The sequence below is a fragment of the Adiantum capillus-veneris genome, chromosome 21 (genome assembly GCF_014529385.1).
Source record: "Adiantum capillus-veneris isolate H3 chromosome 21, ASM1452938v2, whole genome shotgun sequence".
Lineage (NCBI taxonomy): Eukaryota > Viridiplantae > Streptophyta > Polypodiopsida > Polypodiales > Pteridaceae > Adiantum > Adiantum capillus-veneris.
The window spans coordinates 37,076,085-37,101,910 of NC_140951.1; the positions used below are offsets into that span (position 1 = coordinate 37,076,085).

General features: G+C 43.4%; 1 protein-coding gene across 2 annotated transcripts in view; it reads right to left on the reverse strand.

The window, feature by feature from the left end:
- Positions 1-25,826, reverse strand: part of LOC147430791 (putative inactive ATP-dependent zinc metalloprotease FTSHI 5, chloroplastic) — a 122,596-nt gene that overhangs the window by 59,038 nt on the left and 37,732 nt on the right. For both annotated transcript variants that reach the window (XM_086493348.1, XM_086493347.1), the window contains exons 3-6: positions 2,630-2,830; positions 2,146-2,436; positions 1,776-2,051; positions 403-483 (exon numbers count right to left, since the gene is read on the reverse strand). In XM_086493348.1, the coding sequence (XP_086349474.1) occupies positions 403-483; positions 1,776-2,051; positions 2,146-2,436; positions 2,630-2,830 (849 nt within the window). The remainder of the gene's footprint in view (positions 1-402; positions 484-1,775; positions 2,052-2,145; positions 2,437-2,629; positions 2,831-25,826) is intronic.

Consider the following 25,826-nt stretch of genomic DNA (forward strand, 5'->3'; position numbering starts at 1 on the left):
GACATTTGACTGCTTTTGAACCTTAAAGCAAATCTATTAATCACTCTTTACAGAAATCACATGTTAAGATACACCTCTTCTTTAGCTCTGTAGATCGTGATCTAACCATTCTGTTGCAGTACTAATTATAAATTTTAAAAAGACTCAAGGCCAAGTTCAGCCCTAGTAAGGCTTTCAGGTGACTGATTGACATGAAAGGATATTCCCTACTCAAAATCTTGCGAAACATTCTCACTTATGAAAAGGAAAAATCTAACATTTTGGAGTCAAACATTACATTTGAAAAGCAAGCTAAAATTATGCAGCCAAAAAGATCACATATCCATTCACTATAATGCTATTTTAACAAAATGCAGAACCTTCACCTTACGCATTCCTGAAGAACAGTGTCCAGAAAGTTACCTTCATTTTGTCAAAGGCCTGCCTTACAGGATCTTCAATAGCTTTAGGGTTATCTGCCTTGAGCTTCTTCATTATCTCTTTCTACAAAATTAAAGCACTAAAATCAAAACAAACTTCCTCGCCTCCCTCCCTCCCTCTCCTAAAAGGTTGATTAGCATGATCATATATAGAGCTTCAAGTGCCGCATTGTCAGTACAAAAACCATTTTGATATGTTTCAAAAGTAAAAACCCTGTTTCGGAGAGCCTTCCGAATGTATGAAAGAAAATGGTTCTAACTTAAATTGGACATACCCTGTAAACAAGATCACAGGAAAGAGATTAAAGCATGCTGTGGCAACATACTTTTTCCATACAGCAAATGCATACAGGTATGGAAGTATGGAAAAAATACTACATAATGCAGGCAATCTGTCGTTCATGTCTCTTCTACTCTCTGTATATGCACACATACAAGATACGATTCTATATGGACATTTATGTGCAAAGGTATATTATATATGTATGTATGTATATGTATATGTATGTATGTATGTATATGTATACGTATGTATGTATATGTATATGTATGTACGTATGTATGTATATAGACATATATACAAACAAACAAAGAAACATACATACATACATACATTGTGAACCTCGGTTGGGTCCCCACCTATAACCTGTCATGGTGCCTTCTTCTTTCATTGTTTCTTGTAGACCCATGCATAGTTTTTTTAATTCTTTCTCATACGGTAATTTTAGCATACTTTCATGCTTGTATGATATGCGTATGTTATGACCTAACATACTTGCCATGCTTTATCTACAAGGAGAATCGGAATATTATCTATGTTTGCCCTCAGAAAAAAGCCATTGATGTGGAACATTTTATTTTTAAAGCAGTGGCTATCAAGTCTTTGAGATTCAAATACTACATAGTTGTCACATATTGCCTGATTTTATCATCCAGTATGATAGGGCATGCATGGAATTTCTTGAGCATGCGAACCATACTTTTTCCATACTTCCATACCTGTATGCATTTGCTGTATGGAAAAATTATGTTGCCACAAACCATACTTTTCCCATGAACAATTACCTTTCCCATTGTGTTAATATACCGATGACACACATAAAGACAATGGGGTATGATCAATCAAGTAAACTTTCAAGTCCTACCTTGTTTACCACATACATTTTAACTACTTCATCCAAGAATCATGGATCATCCATTTTGAGTTCGGTTCATTCACTGTCTCAAGCTAACCACATACTAGATTTAATACTTCGACAAATCAAAATAATTCAAAAAAAGTTATCAAAGCAACTCCATAAAAGGTGATCATGCAAGTAATTCAAATTTGAAAAATTGTAGCAAAGAAGTACATACCCCTTTTTTCTGCTTCCATTCTACATCGTTCGTATCTTCTCCAGGACCTAGAAATTGTCCTAAAACCTTGCTCAACACCTTGGTAATGTATACATATGGAATCCACATAATAAACCACCGCAAGGGAAGTGTCAACCACCAAGCTGTGTTGCCTTCTCCTTGGCCAATGCGCCTCTGTAATCTCCCTTGCACAAGTCTCTTCAGTGCGAGTAGAAAAGGGACTTTATTCCGTGGAGGTGCATTCTCTGGAAGGTGGAGACCAATGGAATTTTGTATCTAAACATCAGACAATAAGCCTTAATCTTCTCAGACGTAAACATCTGCTATTTTGTAAAATTTAAGAAACTGTGTCATTGTGCAGTAGACATACAAGGTTTGGGAGCTTCTCCAGCAGTGGAAAAACTACTCTCCCCAGCAGCTCTTCAATAGTATGAATTGTAAACTGGAAAAATGATGTAGCTAGAGGGTTCTGAATAAACGCCTTCAGCAGATTCCCAATTTTACACAAAATGATTCTAAATGGGAAAAAGAAGACGCGCATAGGATCCAGCTGACTCCAGGGAATTGGCATGAACACAACTGGTGCAGGAATTCCTGATCCAAGCATCTTCGTATGTAGAGTCTTAAAACCCCCATAGTTGAAATATGCAGCATCATAAGCCTACATCCCCAAAAATTCAGCAAGTGTATGTTGCAGCACTCACAGACATTGTTAAGGCAATTACATTGAAGTGTCTGTATGCAAAACTAAGCTAGAACATAACTCAAGCTGCAATTACATTGAAGTGTCTGTATCTGTGCACGTGCAAACCTAGGCTAAAACATAAATCAAACTGCTATATTTGCTATTTTACCAGAAGATCAGCAAAAAAAGTTCGAGTGTCTCCTTTCAACTGAAAAAGCATCACACATTTGTCATGCCGAACTCGAGCACTATCTACAAGGCCTTTGTCCACTGCATAATTGAGGCCCTCAGAAGACATTTCCCACCTTTTGCCCTTTTCATTGTACCAGGTTTGAGCCAAAATACGGTCCCTGACCGTAAGAACACGCTCCTGCAAAACATTTACAATTTTGTGGGAAAATTGGTAAAGGCAGCCCTCCAATATTACAAAGTTAAGCTGTTACACCACAAAATCTCCTTTTGATAAACAAAAGCGAGAAAATAAAGCTCAATTTTACTCTCAAGCTCCTAGTTGACAAAATGAAACATGTTAAAAGACAAAAGGGAGAACCTAGAGCAAGTTATTACGTTGGCATGTAAATTTAGAAGTTGTAGGTTGAAAAGCAAGTACATCTACATGCATTCATATAATCTTTTAGTTACTCTTTGTACTCATCAACAGACCAACAATACCAAAAGTGATGCCATGCCACACAAAAAACCAATCAACAGTGTGTTACAATGATCCCCAAGGCAGGGACTGTGAAGCCCTTCGCTTGATCTTGGAGTTTAGGGTGCCTCTTGATGTTACAATTTGATGACAAAGAGGATGGCAAAGAGAGGAATGAGAGCAGCAGGCACCGATAAAAGAAGGCAATATGGTGCGGCAGTCATCGCATCATGTTGAAATTTCACCTCCCGTCTCTGATGGCTCCGGTATCTCCTAAGAGCCTCTATTAGGGAAGGGCTGTTTTATGACTCTGCACAGCCGTGTGTGAGATAGTCATTGCTTGACGGCCCGTTTTTGCCATGTTTAGGCTCTACTTGGTAGGCTGGAAATGGGTCAGACCCTTATCCTAGCTTTCCCTGGGGTCAGTGCCCACCTAGACGGTAATTTTGTGGAGGGCGCCGAATTTTCCCTGTTTTTATGATGCTGTGAGGCAAGTACAGGTCAGGCAGCCATGATGCGTCCCTACGTAAGGTAGCCTTGCCTCCCCTCTTGTATCTCTGTGAACTACATAGTATGCCAGTGTTTTGGGTTTGTGCCATAAGAGATGATTTGGGGAATCTCCTCTCTCTATAAGCAGGTGACAGACCAGCGACTGCGTACGATGCCCAAGAGGCACCTCAAAGCCCATTGCTGGCACTATTGGTGTCACGTGTGCATTGCATTGAGCCACATGGACAAGCTACTACTACAAGTCAGCATCGGTCTTAGTATAGTAGGATCTAGCCTGGCACTTTGTGAGCCTCTGGAAGGATGTGCATGATCAAGTAAGCCATAGTTGCAGCTTGCAGCCCCCTCTTGCACAATATAGTCACTTAAGTCATTTACTAATAAGTAACTATGACATGACATTTATAAAAAGTAGGTCGGGCAAATTGCAAAAGAACCTATATACGCAACCCATTGGGAGCATCAGAAGATCAGTACCCCCAATACCCTGGCATTTTCCCTCAGCATCCACTAGTGTTTCCATCGCTAGCACCCTCAGCATCAACAGATCAGCCCTAGCGTTTTGCCATCAGATCCGCCAACGTGTTTGCACCAGATCGGCCACCGTTTTTGCATCAGATCAGCCAACAATTTTGCACCAAATCAGTCCTAGCGTTTTGCACCAGATCAGCCCTAGCGTTTTCCAGCAGCATCATTATCTACCGTTTTTGCAGATAATCAGCATGGAGCACTCAGTATTCAGCATTTGGCCATTTTATCAGCATTGTACAAGTACTTGCTCTAGCCCTTGAGGGTGGTTGGGGCCCGACATGCGGTGTCGTCTCTCTTTTCTCTCTCCGCCTCTCTCTTCATTGTGTTCAGTTTAGTGCTCTCAAGTAAAGTAAAGTAACTTTGTGTTTGTGTGAAGTACTAGATCTGAGCTAAATCCTTAAACCCTTCTGTTGCACCTAACAATTGGTGTGAAGCAAGGGTGCCCCCTCTCACCAGTTCTCTTTAGCCTCTACACTAACAAGATATCGTAGTACATTCTTGCGTAGGAGGCGCAAGCGTGGATTTAGCAGGTACTCCAATTCACTTTATACTATATGCTCCTGATATTGTCTTTCAGGAAAATTACCAAAATACCCTGAAATTTGGGAAAGTTCCAAAAATACCCCTTAAATTTCAAAACTTCCCAACATGCCCCTGATATTTTACCAAAAGTTCCCAAAATGCCCTCAATTTTTCCAAAATTCCCAAAATACCCCTTGTGATCCTTGCAAAACTCTCCAAACACTTTCCTATTTGCAACTCTTCGTAGGAATATTAGTTCTTAGCTGAACATGATAGAACTAGGAATCTGGATGGCATTCTCGGCTCTTAAGCTGAAGTGGCTTATTTTATTAATACACACAATGCCTCTGTTTGTGACCTCATTTGTGAAAATTTTTATATCTAAAGACACTTTAAGATAGATCTTTATTGTCAAAAGGCCTAAACTGTGCAAAATCTGGCATGATCCATCCTAAATTGATAAAGGATATTTTGGGAATTTTAGAAAATTTGAACAATATTTTGGAAATTCCCCCAAATTTCAAGAATATTTTGGAAATTTTCCCTTGTCAATATATCTAAGTCACAGGAGGGACTACACAAGCTTTGGATGAGTTTTGCACACAAGGAGGACTATAGGAGATGTTGCACTAGGGATGCTACTTGACCGGGCCGTCCTGAGGCATCTAAGCTTCTGGCAGTGATAAAGAAGAGTAGATGACACTGTCACAAAGTGCTAACGTGTCAAGCCACTTAAGACTTGACACTACCTACAGATCTTGGACGAGGGTCCTGAACCCTAAGAAAAAGAAGCAGAAGAAGAAGCAACAATAAAAGAAGTTTTCACCAACTTACAAGTCCTCGCCGATTGGGCCAAATTTTAGAGAAGTTCCCACCAACTCATGGGACCCCTTCCGATGGGGCCCAAGTGACCTAAAGACACTAACATAAAGCAAGAACTTCACACACACAAATCTTTCTTTCGTAAATTACTAATGACATGACAGTTGTACGAATTTCCGTGAAATGTGTTGGCAACTTTGGACGTCAGCTTTTGGGACCAGATGTCACGAGGCTGTGGCAACCACTAACCTTAGTTGTTGGTTTCTTTCCGTTGACTTTAATTTAATTTTTGGGACCCACTTTTTGAAGTCACAAATGGCCGAACATTGTGTGGCCAGTGTGAAAAGGCCGACTGCCAAGAATTTCACCCGCAATTGGGAAGGGCAGGTCGCCACCAAATGGTCGGGCCAGTCGCCACTGAAATCCAGCAGTAAAAGGGTGTCTAGGCTCAGTTGAAAGTCATTTAGGCCCCGCACGACACCTACAAATTGGTGGGTACTAGGGAATTAACTCAAAGAGGCAAACTCGACACATGGCGGCTCCAGGCAAATTTTCCAGACTCATCCCAAGAGGGGGCGCCCAAATTGAGAAGAGCGGCTGATTTTTATTACATTGTGAATCGTGTGTGTGTGTGTGTGTGTGTGTGTGTGTGTGTGTGTGTGTGTGTGTGTGTGTGTGTGTGTGTGTGTGTGTGTGTGTGTGTGTGTGTTTGTGTGTGTGTGTGTGTGTGTGTGTGTGTTTGGGTGCTCATTACTTCAGTAAGGTCTTCCCGCTTTATGTTCGACTCTTTGTGTGTGTTTTAAGCGTCAGAAAGCCATGGGAAGTTTCTCAGAGGCCTCGTCTAAGATTAAAACATGTTTGTATGAAGACTTTGAGGAGGCTCGGAAAGCCTAGAATGCACAACCCCCTCTTCTCGAAGTTCGTATTCCTGTGCAGGAACTCATGGACCCAGTTGCACAATATGCAATGAATGCAGTTATTTTGTTTTTTCCGGGGAAAATGCCTACTGCGCAGGATGTTGGGCAATGGGTTGATTTTTTGCTCAAACGCCAGGTTGTCCAAGGTGTCTATTTTGGTGCTCGTGGCTTTTACGAAGTCCTTTTGGCGGATACTGAAGCCAGAAACCTGTTATTGGAAATGTCTCCATTGTTTTTTGGCACACAGATGACCCATGTCTTGCCATGGGCATTGACAAAGGACTATCAAAGTCTTATTCGTCATAAATGTCTTGTGTGGGTGGAAATTGTAGATTTCCCCCGAACTTGGAGACACTTTTTGCCTATGTTGGCTGCAAAACTTGGAAAGGTGATTTGTCCTCCAAAGCTGGATGCGAATACCAACAGGTTTTGTATTTTATGGGACACTGACAAACCTACGCCGGAAGGCATCATGGTTGATTCGGGGAATCCGTGGGTGGGCAAGCGCCCGTTCAAACTTAAATGGGGCAAGTTTGCAAATTCATGTTTCCGTTGTGGTAAGTTTGGACACATGCAATCTGAATGTCCTGAACCCGTTCTCCAACCACCCCATTCGGCAGTTCCGTCTCCTACTCTTGTTTCTACAAGCAAAACTCTCAATGAGTCTAAGCAAAATGGAAGTTTGGCTGTTAATGTAGCTCCTAATGTGGAAAAAGGAAAAGCCAAGTCTCTACAGTCTGCAGCTCTGGGTAATGGTAATGTTGTGAAGGGGAAAAATGTGGGGTCTAGCGATTCTGGTGCTTGGGTGACGCCCAAAAAGACGGTGAAGATTTGTACACCCCTCTCCTCTCGTAACTATGTTCCATCTGCAAAAACGAATAAGAATGCATGGTTTAAGCAACTCCCATGTAATGATAATCGTACATTGATTGATGCATGGGAAAGAGCAATGCATTCTTATAAAGATGTACTCATTGGTGAGGCCTCCACCTCGCACTTGAACCCTGTGGACAATTGTTCCGCATTGAATCAACCTGTTGTCTCTTGCACAAATGTGGTGGAAAAGGACGTGCACATGGGCACGTCTATGTAGTTCCTCCTCTTCTCTTGCCTTTGTACATATGATCTCCTATGCAGGATCGTATTAAATGCATCTCATATAATGTGCGTGGGTTATGCAACCTTGATAAATGGCACTTAACCTTGCAATATGTAAATACATGAAGAGCTGATATAGTTGAATTGCAAGAACATGATCACATAGTTACCCGGAATGGAAACAGGGAACGGGAACGGGAGGGTCCAGAAGGGGACGGGAACGAGGAGGAGGAGGGGGGGCCGAAACGGGAACGGGGCCAGAACGGTCGACTAAAGTAAGGCTTGAATTACCTCCATTCAGCTTAGTCCTAAGTAAACTCCAAAACTGCCCCCAAATCTGCCCCCTAACCTACCCTCAAACTGCACCAAATATGTTCCCCAAACAACCCCAAATCTACCCCCAAAAGCCCACTTTTTTGCCCCCAAATGTCTACTTTTGCCCGTTTCGTCCCGCGTTTCGCCGTTCTACCTCATGTTCCACCGCGTTTCCCCCATTCCGGAACACCGTTCTGGTTACACCACGTTCCGGAACGGCGTTCCGTTCCCAACTCTGATTCGAGAACGGGACTTGTCCGAAACGCCGTTTCGGAACGTTTGGGCTGTGTTCCCCCAGTTCCCTGTTACACTACATAATCAGCACGAGTTTGCTGGCCAGTGCTCTTATTTTGCGGGTTATTGGATTGTGTATGCTGGTTTACATGATTACTCTGGAGTAATGATATTGGTTAGGCATGAGCTACAGCCAAATCTGGTGAGGAATAATCCGAGGGGTCGTTGGATGATTGTGCAATGCTTGTTAAATGGTCAAATTTATGAAATTGGAGGTTTGTATGCATATACAGCTTCTAGGCAAAGGGTTGCCTTATGCCGAGATATCTCTTCTTATCCATGGACCTCCAATGCACTTCTTTGTGGTGATTACTCCTGATGCGCGTGATAGCACCACAGGCAATTCTCATATGTTGTTTGTGGAGAGACAAGCATGGGATCATCTCCTGGTTTCTGCAAGATGTTTGACTTGTGGCGTTCTCTTTATCCGCACAGCACGGGTTTCACTTTCAGCATGTTGCTCATCGCTCGTATCGTGCACGTCTGGATAGATGGTATGTTCTCCACAGGCAACAGTATGATGATTTTACATGTGATATGAAAATGGACTATTCCTTGCAGATGTTCAATCATCACCCTGTGATATTGAATTTGTGCTTTAGGCAATCGCTTCGTGATAGACCTCTTTCTCGGAAGCGTCTGCTGAATATAAATAATGCTTATCTTATCCATGACGTTTTTCAAGATATGATTGTTGCACAGGTTCCCCCCTTGATGGTTCACATGCATCTAGATCTTGATGCTGCGTGGTTTCAATTTATTGTGCGAGTGCAATGTGCTATTCAGGATTATGGCGAACAATATTTGCATTGGACTTGCGGCAAAGTTATGGATGCTAAAGAGGCTTGTCAACACTTGCAGGAATTGGCTAATTCGAGGCCTTTATCTGACTATAAGTTATCGGAGTTGTGTGAAGCCCGTGTATGCATACAACTTGATGATAAACGAAAGCTTGAAAAATGGCAAACACGGGCTTGTCAAGGGGCTTTTGCGGTATGTTCCCTTGAGGAGCCTTTCCGTGATTCTGAATTGCACAGTGCGTTGCTTTCATTGGGCTGTTGGCGATCTCCCGGCTGGGATGGGCTTACCGTGGAGTTTTTTCTCTCTTTTTGGGAGACTTTGAAAGAGCCCTTGCGTTTCATGATGAATGCAGCATGGGAAAAACAAGATTTGTCAGTTTCTTGGAAAGAGGGCTTGCTTAAATTGTTGCCCAAAGAGGCACTTTGTGAGCATTTCTCGCACTGGAGACCGATTACATTGATGCCTGTCGTGTATAAGATTTTGGCTAAGTTGTTGGCGAATAGAATTAAGGATTACCTTTTTGCAGGAATACATCAAGCTCAATATGGTTTAATACCACGTCGGCAAATTAATGACAACTTGGCTAATGTGATGATTGGCATGGAATACGCAAAGTACACGCAGCAGGATGTGCCTGTCATGCAGGTCGATATTGAAAAGGCTTTCGATACTGTGCAGTGGAACTTCATTGCAATCACGATGCGCAGCCTTGGGTTTGGTCCTAAAATTGCCAATATCGTTTATTTCTTGTATGCTTCCAGTCCGTCTTCGACGATTCTTGATGGTGAGCTGACACACTCTTGGCCCATTGGTTGCTCGGTTAGACAAGGATGTCCCCTTAGTGCATTGTTGTATGCTATTGCCACGCATCCTTTGTTGATGCATTTGGACCATTTGACCTCTATTGGTTGTCTTCATGGCCTACAGTTACCATCGGGTCGCAACTTCGTCGAGCAGGCTTATGCGGATGACTCGTTGTTTATGCCTCGTAATTGTCAAGCTGATGTTCGAGTGATCATGGAAGCTTTGGAGATGTATGGGCTTGCAGCGGGTCTTTGAGTCAATTTTCGCAAATCAAAGCTTCTACCACTGACTTCTTGCGATTGGCATGATTTGTTGTGGCAAGGTGGAATTGTTCCTCCGAATGTGATTGTAAGGCAATTGGGGTATCCTATTGGTTGGAACGTTACCCACACTCAAAAAGTGGATTGGGTCATGCAACGTTTGAACGTCAAATTGCATTATTGAAAATTGTCCACTTGGCCACTGCATGTTTGGCTGCGAATTGTTCAAAGTATCATGATGGCTTATGTTCAGTTTTATTTGCCGTTGTTGTACTGGCCTCGACATTGTCTCATGTCACTTATGTCATTGATTTTATCTCATCTGTGGCGCAATCACGCTCACAAAAAAGGCTTGCATTTGATGTCAATGGAGAAACTTTGCACTCCAAAGCGATATGGTGGTCTCAGTTCCTTGGACTTGCGTCGGCATGTTCTTGCCCGGAAAGCTATGTTGTTGCCGAATCTTGTGCAACAACCTCAGCCATGGGCCCTTATGCTTGCCTCCTTGTGTCGGCATGTTGGGCGTTGGCTTTCACCCGAAATTCTTTACTTTATACACACACACAGAGCACTTTGCAAAGGAGACCTGTAACGGGAATTAACACTTAATCACACACAGCTTGGAAGCTAGAATGCTCCGAGCAGACGCCGACAACATGTAGGCCCCAAAATTGGCGCCCCTTTCGGTATTTCTTTATTCTTTAGGAGGGTAAAGTACAAAGAAGAGTCCTGGGAATCCTTTGACTGTATCCCACTAGATACCACCTGTTTTGGCCAAATTTCGGCAGCATAACAGCCCCTAAACTTGCGCGAAACCAATTCCCATGCTAGAACTCGCTTCTACTGGCGTATACCCTCTGATTCCTGCCCAAAAACAGTAAATTCAGCACGCTGTATTTTACTGGTTTTTGCCCTGTTTTCAGCCCCAAACAATCCCCTAACTGTCCTTAGCAAGTGGGGCACTATTCCCAATGGTTCTGGTATCCATATGGCTGAAAAACAGTCAATTTACAGCGCATATACAGCGCTGAAAATGCACCTGTACGGTGAGGTTATGACCCTCACCGGTGCCTGCTTTGGAGTAGCAGCTAGCTACCCCTGTTCCTGCTCAAGGAGGCTCTTCCCACAGCACAAAAGCATGAACCCACACAGTTGTACATCAGTCAAATGAAGAGCCCTCTTGTGGGGCATCACATAACTGCACGTAGGGGGGAGAGAGAGCAGTGTGTAGTATGCAGGGCATCACTCCTAGCAGCACACTGTACATAGAGAGGAAAGCATGCACTCCATAGCTCTTAACCTGTGACAGGTTCTCAATGAAGCATCTCCCCAGCATAAATCAAGCGCCCCCTCTTCTGCCCTTGACCTGTAATGCATCTGTGAACAAATAGATGCAAAAAGGGGAAGATTTCCATGGCTGCCAAAACCTGCATATCGCTGAAAACGCAGCAAAACAGCCCTGTAAACTCGCATCTGATGCCTTCCAATGCTGAAAATGAGCTCCTTGGTCCTAGGTAAAGTCATGGGAAGCTCAAAAGTGGAGAGAAATGGCTGAAAATCACAGTTATCAACCTCCAAAACTGCTCCAAAAAGTCAGTTACGGGTTCTGTACTCCCAAACTTGGTAAATTGGCCAAAAAGTGCCACTTGGCACTCATGCATGCAATTTCCCCGCATTGGGCTTCCTGCTTTAAAATCTCTCAATTGATGCATCAATTGACTTTGAAGAAGAGTAATAAAACGTTCCCCTTGTCATACCGAAGGTAATGACGCGAACACATTTCGTGGCCCAAAAAAGAAATTCCCTAAATTTTAGGAGATGTTTCTGTTGGGCTCCCACTAGTCATCTGACCATCTATCCTCATTGGGACCGCATCCAAAAGTGCATTGTGGCCCAATTGTCGGATACTTTCTGTTGGTGATCCCACCTTGACTTTATGCCTTTATTGAGTTCACTTCCTAGTATCCACTAACTTGCTAAGTGCGACGGGGAGACCTATATGATCTTACTCTGAGCCTAGACATCCTCTTACCATACGAATTCCAGTGCCGACCACTTTGCGTCTGCGGGTGAAACTACCGTTCACATTGGCTATGCAATGTCCGACCATTTGCAACTTCAAAAAGAGGGTCTCAAAATTAAACAAAAATCATTGGAAAGAAACCAACAACTAAGGTTAGCATTTGTCACGTCCTCGTGACATGTTGTTACTTCCTCCTTTGGTCATTGAAAACAATCCTTTTGGGAGGTTGTGTTTGGTAGGATGGAAGGGCACGTTCCCGAATGCCCTATCACCTCCAGTTTGATTTTTGACTAGAAGGAGGTTACAATGCATTTATCATGGTCCGATCGTCGCATCAGGGTGGGAATTCACTTCGACTACAGAGTCTCCATTCGAGTCAGGTATCCTCTCCTGCTTTGGTTGACCGCTCGCCCCATCAGGCCTACTTTCTCTCCTCTCGTGGTCTGCGAGTTGTTGGTGATGTCATTGATGACGCAAAGTACACTTTTCAGTTTTCCTTTGCTGCTACTCGTTTTGGGTTAGGTATACATTACCGTCGGTTCTGGAGACAGCTTCAGCTCATGCTGGTTGACTTTCTGCCTGTTCCGCCTTTGGTTGTTGAGGATCGCATGTCTGATTGGTGTCTCCGTGACATGCCTTTCAAAGCCATGTCTGCTAGTAAGGTTTATGCTCTTCTTTTGCCTCAACCGTGGATTGCGGATCATTGTAATGCATTATGGTCGATGCATAAGTCTGATACTTGGTGGAAGAAAGTGCTTGCTGCCCTTTGGAAGAGCCATTTGCCTTTAAAGGAGCGTTTGTTTCTCTGGCGATGCCTGGTTGGAGTCCTTCTAGTGGGTGCTTTTCTCAATGTACGTCAAATCTGCTCCTCCCATTGTGTTCGTTGCTAGGTTGCAGAGGAGACTGTCAGTCATCTCCTTTCGGATTGATGCGTCACTAGAGAGTTTCTTCGTGGTATAGCAACTGGCATGTGGCTTCGATTCCCCTCCATGGTTTTTCACAAAACGTTTTGGGCTTTTGGCATTCTCCCACCTTCTTCACAACAATTTGCAGTTTTCTTTATGTGGGTCAGATTTTGGGCCTATTGGACCATGTGGCGTCAACGCAATGGCTGCATGTTCTCTCGTGCTGATGCAAATCATTTTCAGTTTTTCAAGCTTTCCCTTAGGCAATCCCTACGTTTTGCTCTGGAAGTGGGTGATATCACTTCAGACATGCATCGCCTTCCTGATTTGGCAGATGAACACTTCTGTGTTCACACTTTTGTATATGTTCATTTGTGTGGGTTTTCCTCGTCTTGAGGTTTCCCACTAGTAAATTAATCCCAGAGATTTACAAAAAAAAGTGTGTGTGAGTATTGGGTGCAGGAGATCACAGCTTTAACCGGCCTCATGTAGCGCAACGATTTGCTCTCGCGCATCTCTCTCTCTCCTTTCCACGTATGGTGATGCCCCACTAGTTGGGCTTCTCAGATAACCATGTACAGTTCTAGGGGTTTTATGCATGTTTGCCAAGGCAAGAGCCTTCTCAACAAGTACCGAAATTCCATCGTGAAAGACTGCGAAATCAGAGAGTTCTCTCGCGAGAAAACCCGTCCGATTCAAAGGGAAACTGTCCCTGAGACACGCGCAGACGTTTTTGCTTCGCCCAAAACATTCCAATTCCAAAACAGAAAATTACAGCCTGTTGTGTTTTTCTGCAATTTAGGCTTTCACACCTAAACAACAGGACACTGCCAAGGGAGCCTTGGCAAAGCCTTGGGATGCTTAAACAGGGCTTTGGGTACCTGACAAGGACAAAACAAGAAATTACAGCATGCTGAAAAATAATCTGCAACTCACTGGAAAACTTCCAAATCGCAAGGGACAGTGTCCTTGACGTGTACTTTTGACCTACAAAGGTTGTTGCGCCGTTATGCTGGCGAAATTGGGTCAAAAACCTGCAATTACAGCCATGGAAAGGTTTGGACAGCTTGGTGAGAGTAAGGTGAAAGTGTTCGGATCGTCTATTTGCGATAAGAATAAAGAAACACCGAAAGGGGGGCCAGTCTTTGGGGCCTACAGGGTGTCGGTGTCTGCTTGGTAGCACTCTAGCTGCCAGGTCGTGGTTTGTTTGACGTGTTAATTCCAATCACAGGTTTATTCGTGAAGTTCCTCTGTGTCGTAAAGTTCGAGTAAAGTGTTTCAAGTAAAGAATTGGGTGAAAGCTAAAGTTTGTTGCCCTACGGGCCAGTTTCACTAGATGCTTTTAGGACTTAAAGCTCTGCTTTTAGAGACCAAGGGCCTTTAAATATGACCCATGGGCTCTCACTCAGGGAGTCTCCCCGCGGGAGATGCAGAGCTAAGCCATGGGAGTTGTACTGAGTTGAAGCAATATAAAGAAATAACGAAAGGGGCGCCAACGGTTGGGGCCAGTGCTCTCTTGGAGTGGAACTCCGCCACTCCCCGTCTCGTCCGTCGTCCATCTCTTTCACTTCAATGTTATTTGAGTGCCAAAAGTTGTCCAATCTGTTCTTTTCCGTTGGCACACGGTGCCCATCCCATTACAATGGTATCAATGCTTCAGGCGTGTGCTTTTCGGAAAGCATACCAGTCCTACCAATGAGGAGACAGAGCAAAATGGCGTTTCCAGATTTCACCCAAAAAAAAAAAAATCAAAGAATTTGTGTTCCCCTGTCCCAAACTTGATAGCCACTCCCATCCTTAGTCCATCACGCATCAAGCACGCTCCCGTCGTCATCGCTCTGACTTACAAAGCTCGAGCCATCATTTTTCTCAGATGCAGTGCCATGAAGTGGTGGATGCTTATAGCTACCAAGCTGCACACTCCATGGACTTGGCAAGCTTTCAAGAAAATTTTTGCCCGAAGTTACATGCCTTCAGACATCTACCTTCAAAGTGCATCTTCTGGCAGAGTGGGGTATCCTGAAATGTTTGCCACGGAAACCCTAGCACATTACAACTTGAAATTTCTCGATATCTCTCAGCAGGTGTCTTTTCCAAACCGATAACCTTGGAGGTCTAGTGTCACTGCTATATCTTGGGGCTACCATCACCGCCATAGGAACACTGTCTATCGAGGCCTGTTTGACTATTGAAGAGCTTATGGACCATGCTACGGTCGTCTACAAATTTTTGGAAGAAACCTAACCCAAATTTTTGGTGCAGCTTTGAGGATGAAAAGCTAGATGTCTTTTCGAGCTCAGCTGATGTCAAGAATTCTTTTTCACTTTGATTTAGCAATTTTTTGAATTTTGTTTGAGAACTTGTTTGGTGATCCTATTCGAAATTTGTTTTAAATGGATGGTATTTGTTTTAAACCATTCTTAGTGCCAATTTGAATTGTTTACGACTCTAGTTTTAATACTGGTTTCAATGCTTGGTAGTTTATTCTCAGCTGAAGTAGTGAAAAATGTTGTTTTTGGATTGTCTGAACCTCGAAACAACGCAGATCGGATGTCTGGGGATCGTTTCCTTGTATGCTTGAAAACCTTGGAACGACACAGACGGGATGTCTGGGGAGCATTTCGTTGCATGTTGGAAACCTCGGAACCACGTAGACGGGATGTCTGGGAAGTATTTTGTTGTATGCTTGAAACCTCCAAGCGATGCAGGCTGCGGTTTGGGGAGCATTTGGTTGTATTAATCCTCTGAGCTCATGGCCTGGACCTTTTGAGGTTATTTGCAAAGGGAGAGATGAGGTAGTCGTTGAGTAGCTTCATACCGCAGACCGTCTGTCTCAGGGAAGTGCTTAGCGGTGTTATTCGTTGTGTCTTGTAACATGCATATGCAAGCATTTGTGTTGCATTGTGATGTGCCAACCACTGAATATTCCTAATTGCGTAAGATTGCTTGGATATGTAATTTTAGTGCATTGAGAGACCCGTTAGAGATCAACGCGGTCTAGGGGTGATGGCTAATTTTGCTACACCAGAATATCAAGAGCTCCAATCTGAAATGAGAATATACTCCTTATTGGATGAGATTTTTATGGGAAGTCAAACCCAAGATATCATGAGCTCCAATCTAGAATGAGAAAATTGATTGTCATGTGCACATCGAACTCAATGTGCATGTGGACAAGCTAACTACTATTTTCTAGGGTTTAGGACAGCCTCTGTACGCCGGACATACATGTCCAGGCACTATAGATTAGTTGCATACCCTCTAATTGCACATGAGCATAGTCAGTCTTTGCTACATGTAGCGTTGTCGAGTGTTCCCATACAGTTGCATTAGTACCCAGCCTAGGTACTTATCTGCATGTGAATCACCTCTTTTTAGTAGTTCATAACTTATTGATAAGTCATTTGAAGTATATTGTGATGCTTGTGGTCATAGTCTGAGTCCGGTTTTAATGCAAGAAGGCCATGTCATTGCCTATGAGAGCCGATTGTTTTCAAGGCCGAAATTGACACCACAGATTTATGAGAAAGAGCTTTTAGCGGTTATCCATGCTCTTACTCAGTGGCGACATTACCTACTCGGAGCCGATTTTACGGTCTTCACTACTCATCAGAGTTTACGCTACTTCTTGTCACAGAAGCAGCTCTCTGTAAGGTGTAGCGGAATGAATGTTTGCGCTTTGCTCAAGATGAGTGCTCCGAACTGTGCTCAAGGTTCCTTTTGTTCTTATGGCAGGTAGAGCCTTCCGTTCTTAATGAGAGAATGCTATGATCACAAACAAAGTGAATGGACACTGTGCGTGCGAGTGTATGAGACTGAGAGATACAGAGAGAAGAGAGATACGACACCAGAGACGTTGTAAAAACCCTCCTCCGAAGGCCCCACTCTCGTCGGCGAGAGTAGTCTACTTATGATTGCACAATCTGGTACAAATGGAATGCATGAGACTGATGCAACTCTAAGCTATGTTGATGATGACGACGGTGATGACGAAGTCGACCTAAGGGCTGAAATCTGCAATCTTTCTACTGCTGTCCAAAAACGCTATGGGCTGAAATCTGCTGCAGGTCCAAAAACGCTGATTTGAGGGCTGTTTTCTGTGGGTCTTTGTCGCTGAAAATCTACAGGTTGTACCAAACTGTATGGCGTCGAGGGAGATTGCCAATAGCATCCGGAATCCTTGAAGAGACTCTTCACCGGCCCACTCTGATGTGTGGATCGTGCAGTACTTGAACTTCATAAAGGTCTGCAACGCTTGCTTCTTTGGGCCGCGCCGAAAGCGACACAAAGTCTTATGTGGCTCCTTCAATGCTTCAACTTCGTCGAGAGTCATGCTTCTTTCTTCTTCAAGAATCTCCATGGCTGAAAATTCCTGAAACCACTTCTAACACAAAAACATAAACATACCCATTCCATGTAAAGTGAGTGGGAAAAATCTTGTCGTCCTAAAAGACTGCGTATGCAATGTAGATGAACCAATAGACGGAGTACCAAGCCGTTCACCACACATACGCAAACAATGAGATCGAATCTTTCTCTTTTGATCTAGAGCAATCAACTTTGGCAATTCACAATAGAAATGTGCATGCTTGGTGCTCATACTTTCATGTGCTCTTCCTACAAATGTGTCATGCCAAGAAAGAGACATGGAATGTGACATTCTTGAATGCATACTTTTCAGCTTTTCATGAACAATCCGCATACATTCGTGCTCATTCATGAGTGAAACGTGCTCAACGTACAATATGTCATGCCTAATAAAAGGGATTACATAAAGACGCTGACTAAAATACAAGAAACGATCACGAATGAAACACTCGAACAATGCGTGCGTATCAATCATGCGAGCACATAATACTTCCTGTGAGGGTTCTTTGGACCTAGGCTTGAGGGCCAAGATCGGTTCTTCGTGACTGATCGAATGTGCAACGAGATTAGCTTTGCTAGAAAAAGCATCCACTAACACATCTCACTCTCAGACTTTGCGTCCAGATGATCTGAGAAGTGAGGCCTTGTCCACTTATTTATTGGTTACAAGGGATGCCCAAAAAGCAGAGCCCCAAAAGCATTCATCTTTTAAAAGATTTTAAAAATAAAGCAATTGGCTCAAAAGCCTTGCTAAAATTAGCCAGCGAACTTCCACCAGCGTAAAAGAAGGAAATCCATACGGCAGGCCACGTCAGCATTGTCAGCGGAAAAAGCGCTGCCAATTCCTAGCTGCCACGTCAGCATTAGGTCAGCGCGTTTTTAGGCGTTCGTATTGGCTGCCACATGTCAGGGTGTATCTGGGTCTGCTGCCAAGTCACCATTTGTGACATACCCCCGTCTTGAAGACATTGTAATCGCCCTCGATTACGCCTGCAAAACAGACAGAGACCATAAACTGTCTTAGCAGACACTGACTGTCAGTATTGATGCACTAGGCACAACACATCTAGCACATGTACCAATCGACAATCACATCACAGGACATCACTTGACATATCACATTCAAATATTAATCCAAATCTCATACCATGATTAATCGGCAACGTATTTAGCAGTCGCATTTAGATCCAGTTGGGACCTCACAGATGTCCAATTAACTAATCCATATTGCAATCATGTTTAAAGAGATTTATGAGACCGAAATGCTACAGTCATTTCGTCTATCAGTTCCTGCACTCAAACAAGTCAAGTACAAATCAATCAATATTATTTTCATTATCGGGAATTCCAATTCATAACGTCATACAACAAAATACTGTCAGCTCAGCTGTTGCTAATTGGACTATTTCTTATTTTTAATAATTAATTTCTTTTTATGAAATTAGGATATTTTAATGTGTACACTAAGAACTGTTAAAAGATTGTAGCTACAAGAAATGCCATCAGGAACGGACAACTCTGATGTGTCATTTGATGGGTGACGGTAAACATCGCGAAGGAGTTTCCATAAGTTCGGTGGAAAGGGCAGGGTTACGGGTGCCCCTGATGCGTCACATGATGGGTGACAGGTGCATCAGAAAGGGGCATTCCGTAGGCTAAGGAGGAAATCCGAACTGAGTAAGAAAATACACGTAAGAACGCAAGAACAAGAATAAAGATGGGTTCAATGAAGCTTTTTACGAAAAGCAGGAACAATCGCGGGAAGGCAGACGCTTTCCCGCGAGGAATCTATGTTTGCATTGCATTCGTGCATGTGGTTGCATCCAGGGACGCCTGGGAAGTATTGTGAAATGCATTGGTTTTAACTTATAAGGTTTTATTGAGTTTTTCGGCAAGTTCAGACCAATTTTAAAATATGCCGGCCGCCCACTTAATAAGTGGACAACCACTTAGAAGATAAAGCAACAAAACCAGCCAGCGAATTCTCTCTCCCTATTTCGGATAGAACAGCGCAAAAAAAAAAAAAAAAAAAAAAAAAAAAAACGGCCGCGATCTCTATGCGAGCAGCTATTCGTGCCGTGGCCAGGGAGCTATAAAAGCACCACATGCCCTCACTCAAAGGGGGTACCAACGTCAGCAAGAGAAGACTCTGCCGCAAGAGATCGCGAGACTACGAAGCACGGAAGTCGCTTTTTTCCCGCGCAAGAGCGACAGGTATCTATTGTGGATTCGCCATACGAATTGTTGTCGCGTGTTTGCGTGGTTTGTTTTGCAGGAATCTCCCGTCTTACGGGAAGGCCCTTAACGAGAAGTACGGCTTCACGCCTAAGTCCCTTACCGAAAAGTACGGCTTCGCGCCTAAGTCCCTTACGAGAAGGAACGGCCTTGTGCCCAAGCCCTTTACGGGAAAGCACGACCTTCGGGTCTAAGATTACAGAACGGAGGGGTTTCCTCGGGTTCTCGTGCTTGTATAAGAATTCTCCCTGAATAAAAGAATACTCTTAACGGGGGGAGGGGGACCAGCCCATCTTCTGGTCTCCAATACTGTTCGATCTTCTCCCTTCTCTCATGTTTTCAAAGAATTATAATTTTCAGATTTTCTAAGTGCTCGTGTACGCTTCCGTTTTGTGACATCAGCAGTATCCCTGAAACCCAATGGGACATCAGTGACTCTATATCAATATATCGGGGCAATCTATGACTCCCCTCTTGTGCAAACCCGCTGCACTAGATTCGCCCATGCTGAAATCGGGGTTCCTTGGAGTAGACTATGCTAAACTGAATGCTTCAAGGTAAAGTTGCACAATCTGAGGAGTATCTGCTAGGTCCTCCTCCACCATCCATTTCGAATCCAATGCGAGATAGTTCTTGAATTTAACATCACCTGAAGCGGAATGGATACTTCGCATACAGCTGATGAGCATGAGAGAGGCGACGAAGAGTTCTCCCCACCAAGAGATTTTTTCGACCCTCTCCCTTCACCATCTACGCCACGAGTTGTACCAACTTCTACGGAGGAGATGGTCAAGTCGATGTTGGACATGATGGCACAACAACAAGAAACGAATCGAGTTGTGTTGGCACAACTAGCAAGAAAAGCAGAACAACAAAAAGCTAAGGACCGCGAGCGCGACGAAAGAAACGAAAGAATTGCCGCACAACAAGAAGCAAATCGCATTAACATGATGGCCAAACAGGAAGAGACTCGCATTGCTTTGGAACCCGAATGCGACGAACGAAAAGAAAGAAAAGAACAAAGAAAGAAGGAGCGGCAGCACGAAGCGCAACCTTGGAGGCCGAGCGTGAAGCTCAAAAGGTGGCCTTGGTGGCCGAGTGTGAAGCTCAAAGAGTGGCCTTGGAGCCCCTTTCCTTCAATTGGGCTGATTTCCAAGACAAGCTCAAGGCGCGGTTTATGCCACCTCAGTACCTCGCACGATTTAAGGACGATTGGCGCTCTCTCAAGCAAAATGGTATGCCGGTTATGTCTTTTTCTAATCGTGTTTTGCAGCTAGGTACCCAATTACGCAAGTCGGATGATGAACGCAAAGAGGCATTTCTTGTTTGATGTAGAAGTCTTCGACCCAATCGATCTCAACAAGGCGGTAACGATTGCTCAGGAGATGAAGCACAACAAGGGAAAGCCTAAGGAGAACAAGACTTCCACAAGTACCTCGCAGACTTTTCAGAACCCTCAGAATGGTAAGAACGGTAAGAATGGTAAGAATGATAACTCTTCTAACCAATCTTCCAATAGTCTCTCAGAAAAGAATTCTTCCAATGAATTTAAGGGTAAGGCTAACACAATTGCTAAACCTAAGCTTAGTCTAGATGAAAAGGTAGCACAAGGAATTATAGGAGGATACATCACGTCGGAAGAGCAAAGCACTTATTCTAAGGAAGGTCGTTGTTTTCATTGTCACATTAAGGGTCACATAAGAAGAACGTGTCCTAAACTTGAATCGAATGAATCTAAAGAATCCACAGAACCCACTTCCTCTGTCAATGCAATTAATGATAACACGAGTGTGCCCCAAGTTGTTCTTGACTCTCCCATTGATGATTCTCTCATTAAATGTTATGGTCAGGTGCCGGGGCAACGTTTTGTCCTATTGTTTGACCCAAGTAGTATGCATGATGTGATCAATCCCTCTCTTGTTGAGAGAGCCCGCCTAGAAGTTAGTCAGAGATCTCCTCTCGAGGTCTCTGGCTTTGTTCCCGGTATGGACTCTCTCATTACGCAGGAGTGTCTTGGTGTGTTGTTTGCAATTCAACAAGCTGCCTTCACTAGAAGATTTGTTGTCTCTCCCCTCTCAGGATGTGATGATTTTGGGCATTCGATGGTTTCATAATGTTAACCCTCTCATTGATTGGGAGGCTAACTCTTCCACTCTCAATGCCAAAAGTGATTCTCCCATTGTCATTCATGAGAGGACATTGTTCATTCTCCATCTCTCATTGCTAATATGCAGGACAAGATTGAACGGATTCATGAGAAGGAGACTCTCTCAGTCTCTTTTTCTCCAAAGCATGACACACAGGAATTGCATGATGCTACGCATGATGATTTGGATGATAATGATGAGCATGATGATTTGCATGATCAAGATGTGATTTCTCACAAGCATGATGAGTTGCATGAAGATGATGTGATTGTTCACAAGGACACCTACCCACTCTCTTGTACTTTGAACACAGATTAATACAAAAAGAAATACCCAAAGGAACGCCAATTGTCACAAAGTGATGACGTGGCTACCGAGAGCAGAAATCCTAATTTCTGCCAGAAACCCTGAAACCTGCAAACCCTAACTTCTGTCAAAACCCTAATCTGCAAAAACCCTAATTTTTGGAAACCCTAACCCTAACTGCTGGCTGAAACCCTAAATGTGGCTGAAAACCCAAAAAAAGGCGGCAGAAATGCCATGTGGCAGTAGTACGAACTTCCGGATTTTACAACGCTGAAAAAGCAGATTTGGGCGACGCAATTTGGAGCTTGAGAGAGAGAGAACTGCTTGCTTTATTTTACAAACTCGAGAGGGTTTGTGTGAAATAAAGAGAGAATTTTTGCTTTTAACTGAAGCTTTTGGGGCTCTGCTTTTGGCATCCCTTGTAAACTTTAAATAAGCAGTGAGGGCTCACTCTGCAGGGCATCTGGACGCAGAGTCTGAGAGTGAAACCCTAACCGCTCTCTTTGTACTTTGATCATTGATTAAACCAAAAGGGGCGCCAGTCTTTGGGGCCAATATCTCTAGGCACGGAACTCCGCCGGGCCAGTGCAAATCTATTGTGATCTGTGAATTGTTTTGAAGTGGTTATTTGATGCTGTCGTGATTGATTCTTGACTCGGAGTGTCCAAGTTTGTTACACAAGTCTTTGGGGCCAATATCTCTAGGCACAGAACTACACCGAGCCGTGTCGACTCAAGTGTGAATTGTGAACTGTTTTGAAGTGAATCTCTGCTCTGTCGCGGTAGAATCTTGACTTGGGGTGTCTAAGCTTGTTACACAAACGCTACAAGACCAGCACATGTAAGACTTGGTCCTGCAAGTGCTATCCTCGAAGAGCGACCCACTCAGGTAGAGACGACGACTCCAACAATCCAACCACTGAGAAGTTGACTTTCAGTAAGAACGATGGTAAGGTGGATGCTTCTGTCATTTATTCTTGGTTACATCAATTTAATGCTTACTTTGCGACTAACAAGAAGAACAGTAAGAGTAAAGTTTTGACAGCCGCCATGTATCTGTCGGGTGATGCCAATAATTGGTATCAAGCCTAGCAAGACGCACAGTTGGCTGAGCATCTTGAACATGCCGCGGATGGCGCACTTTTGTCTTACAATTGGCCCAACTTCTAAGACAGGCTCAAGGCTTGCTTTATGCCACCGCAGTACCTGGATCGATTGAAAGAGGATGGGAGAGCCCTTAAGAAAAATGGCACAATGACTACAATGCCTTCATCAAAATCGCTCTCGAGCAAGAAATGAAGCACAACGAAGGTAAGCCTAGGAAGAATAAGTATCTCCAAGTACCCCACAGAGCCCTGAGAACCAACAGAATGGTAAGAACAATGATAATTCTTCTTCTTCTCAATCTTCCTCTACACCTAAAGCACAGAACCCTTCATTTAACAATGATTATAAAGGAAAGGCTAAAACTCAAGAAATTTATAAGTTGACACCTGATGAAAAATCTGCTCAAGGAATAGTAGGAAGTTGGTTAAGAACGAGCCGAGTATGGAAAAGACGGAGGATGTTTTCAATGTCACACTAAAGATCACATGAAAAGAGATTGTCCTAAAAAAGCACCCAAAGAACCCACAAAAGAATCCACGGAACCCACATCTTCTGTTAGTGTTGTAAATGAGAAAACTAATGTGCCCCAAGTTTCTAATGACCATTTAGATAAGTCTCTCATGAAGTGTTATGGTCATGTAAATAGTCAGCACATTGTGATCTCGTTTGATCCTAGGAGTATGCATGATGTGATTAGTGATTCTCTTGTGAAGAGCGCACGTTTAGAGGCTATTCCAATGGATCCCATTGTGGTCTCTGGATTTGCTCCCGGCATGCAATCCTCACTTACACATGAATGTCCTAAAGTAATAGTCTTGGTTCAAAACGTAGGTTTTTGGCTTAAGTTTGTTGTTTCTCCTCTATCTAGATGTGATGTAATTTTCGACATGAAGTGGTTTTGTGAATTTGATCCACAATTTAATTGGAAAGAAAACTCTCTCTCTCTCTCTCTCTCTCTCTCTCTCTCTCTCTCTCTCTCTCTCTCTATATATATATATATATATATATATATATATATATATATATATATATTTAAGGTGCCTCTTCAGTGATCATTCACCGTGAGCAAAGTATTCCTTCCTTACCATTGATCTCTAACTCCCATGTTTTGATAGGGGATGAAACACAGTCCATTAGTATCTCTTCGTACACAGTCCCACAGTTTAGAAAAGAATCAATCATAGCATGATAAGAAACCTCTCTCTGTCATTCATTATATATAGCTTCATAAGTTCAGAATAGTCTGAACTCACGAATTATAAGAGGGAATAAAGCACTCATAAAACTATAAAAGCAAGGGACCAAGAAAAGAAAGAAAAACAAAAACAAACAAACAAAACAAACTAAATCACTTTGTTTGCTACAAAACAAAACTAGATAAAACAAAACATTATTAACCTAAAAATGTTTTTAGAAAAGGTATGTCATTCATTCTCTAAAGCATGAGACATTATATGGTATAGATTTTAATGTCCGTATTGGTCATTAAGCCCTCAATTGGCTCCAGCCCACCATACCTAATGTAGTTTGAAGCGACCGTCAAGCTAGATGGTTTCAATCTTGTGAGCAATTTGGTGGTTTGATTGATTATGTTCCCGGTAAAGCTAACTCAATGGCCGATACGATCAATCACGAAGAACAAATCTTGGCTTTCAGGTCAAGGTCCACATTATCTATTCAAGAAGTATCTTTTGTTCGCACAAAAAGTCACTATGCATTTTTCAAGTCTCTCATTCGTGACGGTCTCTTGTATTTTCGTCACCGTCTTTGTGTGTTACCTTCTCATAGGAAAGCCATCTTGACGATGCACATGATATCAAAGGTGCAACGGAAAAGTGTGAATCAGGTGATGAACTTGTCTCCATCTGCGAGCAAATCTCCTCTCCGCACTGGGCAGCCAATAGATCTCGGATCTATCGCAATGGATCTCCTCGTCGTCAAGCTCCTAGCATGTACCGCCCACCGAATGGGCATGGGAACTATCGCGCTCGCAAGAGAGAGGGTGTAGCCCAAAACGCTGGATCTCTGCACTGCACAACATATGCCAAAAGTATAAAGGGAAGGGGTTGCATATATCGGCAAATTCCAAATTTGCACTACCTATTGCAAAACCCCGCGATCTTGATAAAGGGCTAATAAATGATAATAACTATGTAAACTCACTGAAAGTGACCTAACCCACATATTTAGTAGCAGAACTGCAGAAGACTCGAGAGTCAGACCCCGGGAAACCCTAGGGACGAGGGTCCCACCTCATGCCAGTCTACTTGATAAGCAACATTGTGGAGTGCATCGCCAAGAACAGGTACGTCTACCTCAGATACGGTCGGACATAGCCACAAAACAACCATCACTCCCTAATCTGCTCCTAGGGAATATCGAGCTACCACCGGACAGGAAACTGAACTCTAACACACCCTCTCTCAACTCTTGTTGGACGGGAAACAAGTCCAAGGGAGCTGGCATAGGAGGATAATGTTGCCTTGAAGAGGTTTGGTGAAACTCTCTACAGGGTTATCCGAAGTCTGGATGTACTCTAGTCGGATAGAGCCTTCTCACAAACAAAATGGTATTGTATCTCTATATGCTTGGTCCGGGCATGAACACTGGGTTCCATGCAATGGCTATAGAACTTTGGTTGTCACAGTACATAATGGTCGTCTGCTGGGAAAATCCCATCTTCCAAAGTAACTTCCGTATCCACACCAACTCACATGTAGCACTACAAACAGCTCGGTACTCTGTCTCTGCGGAAG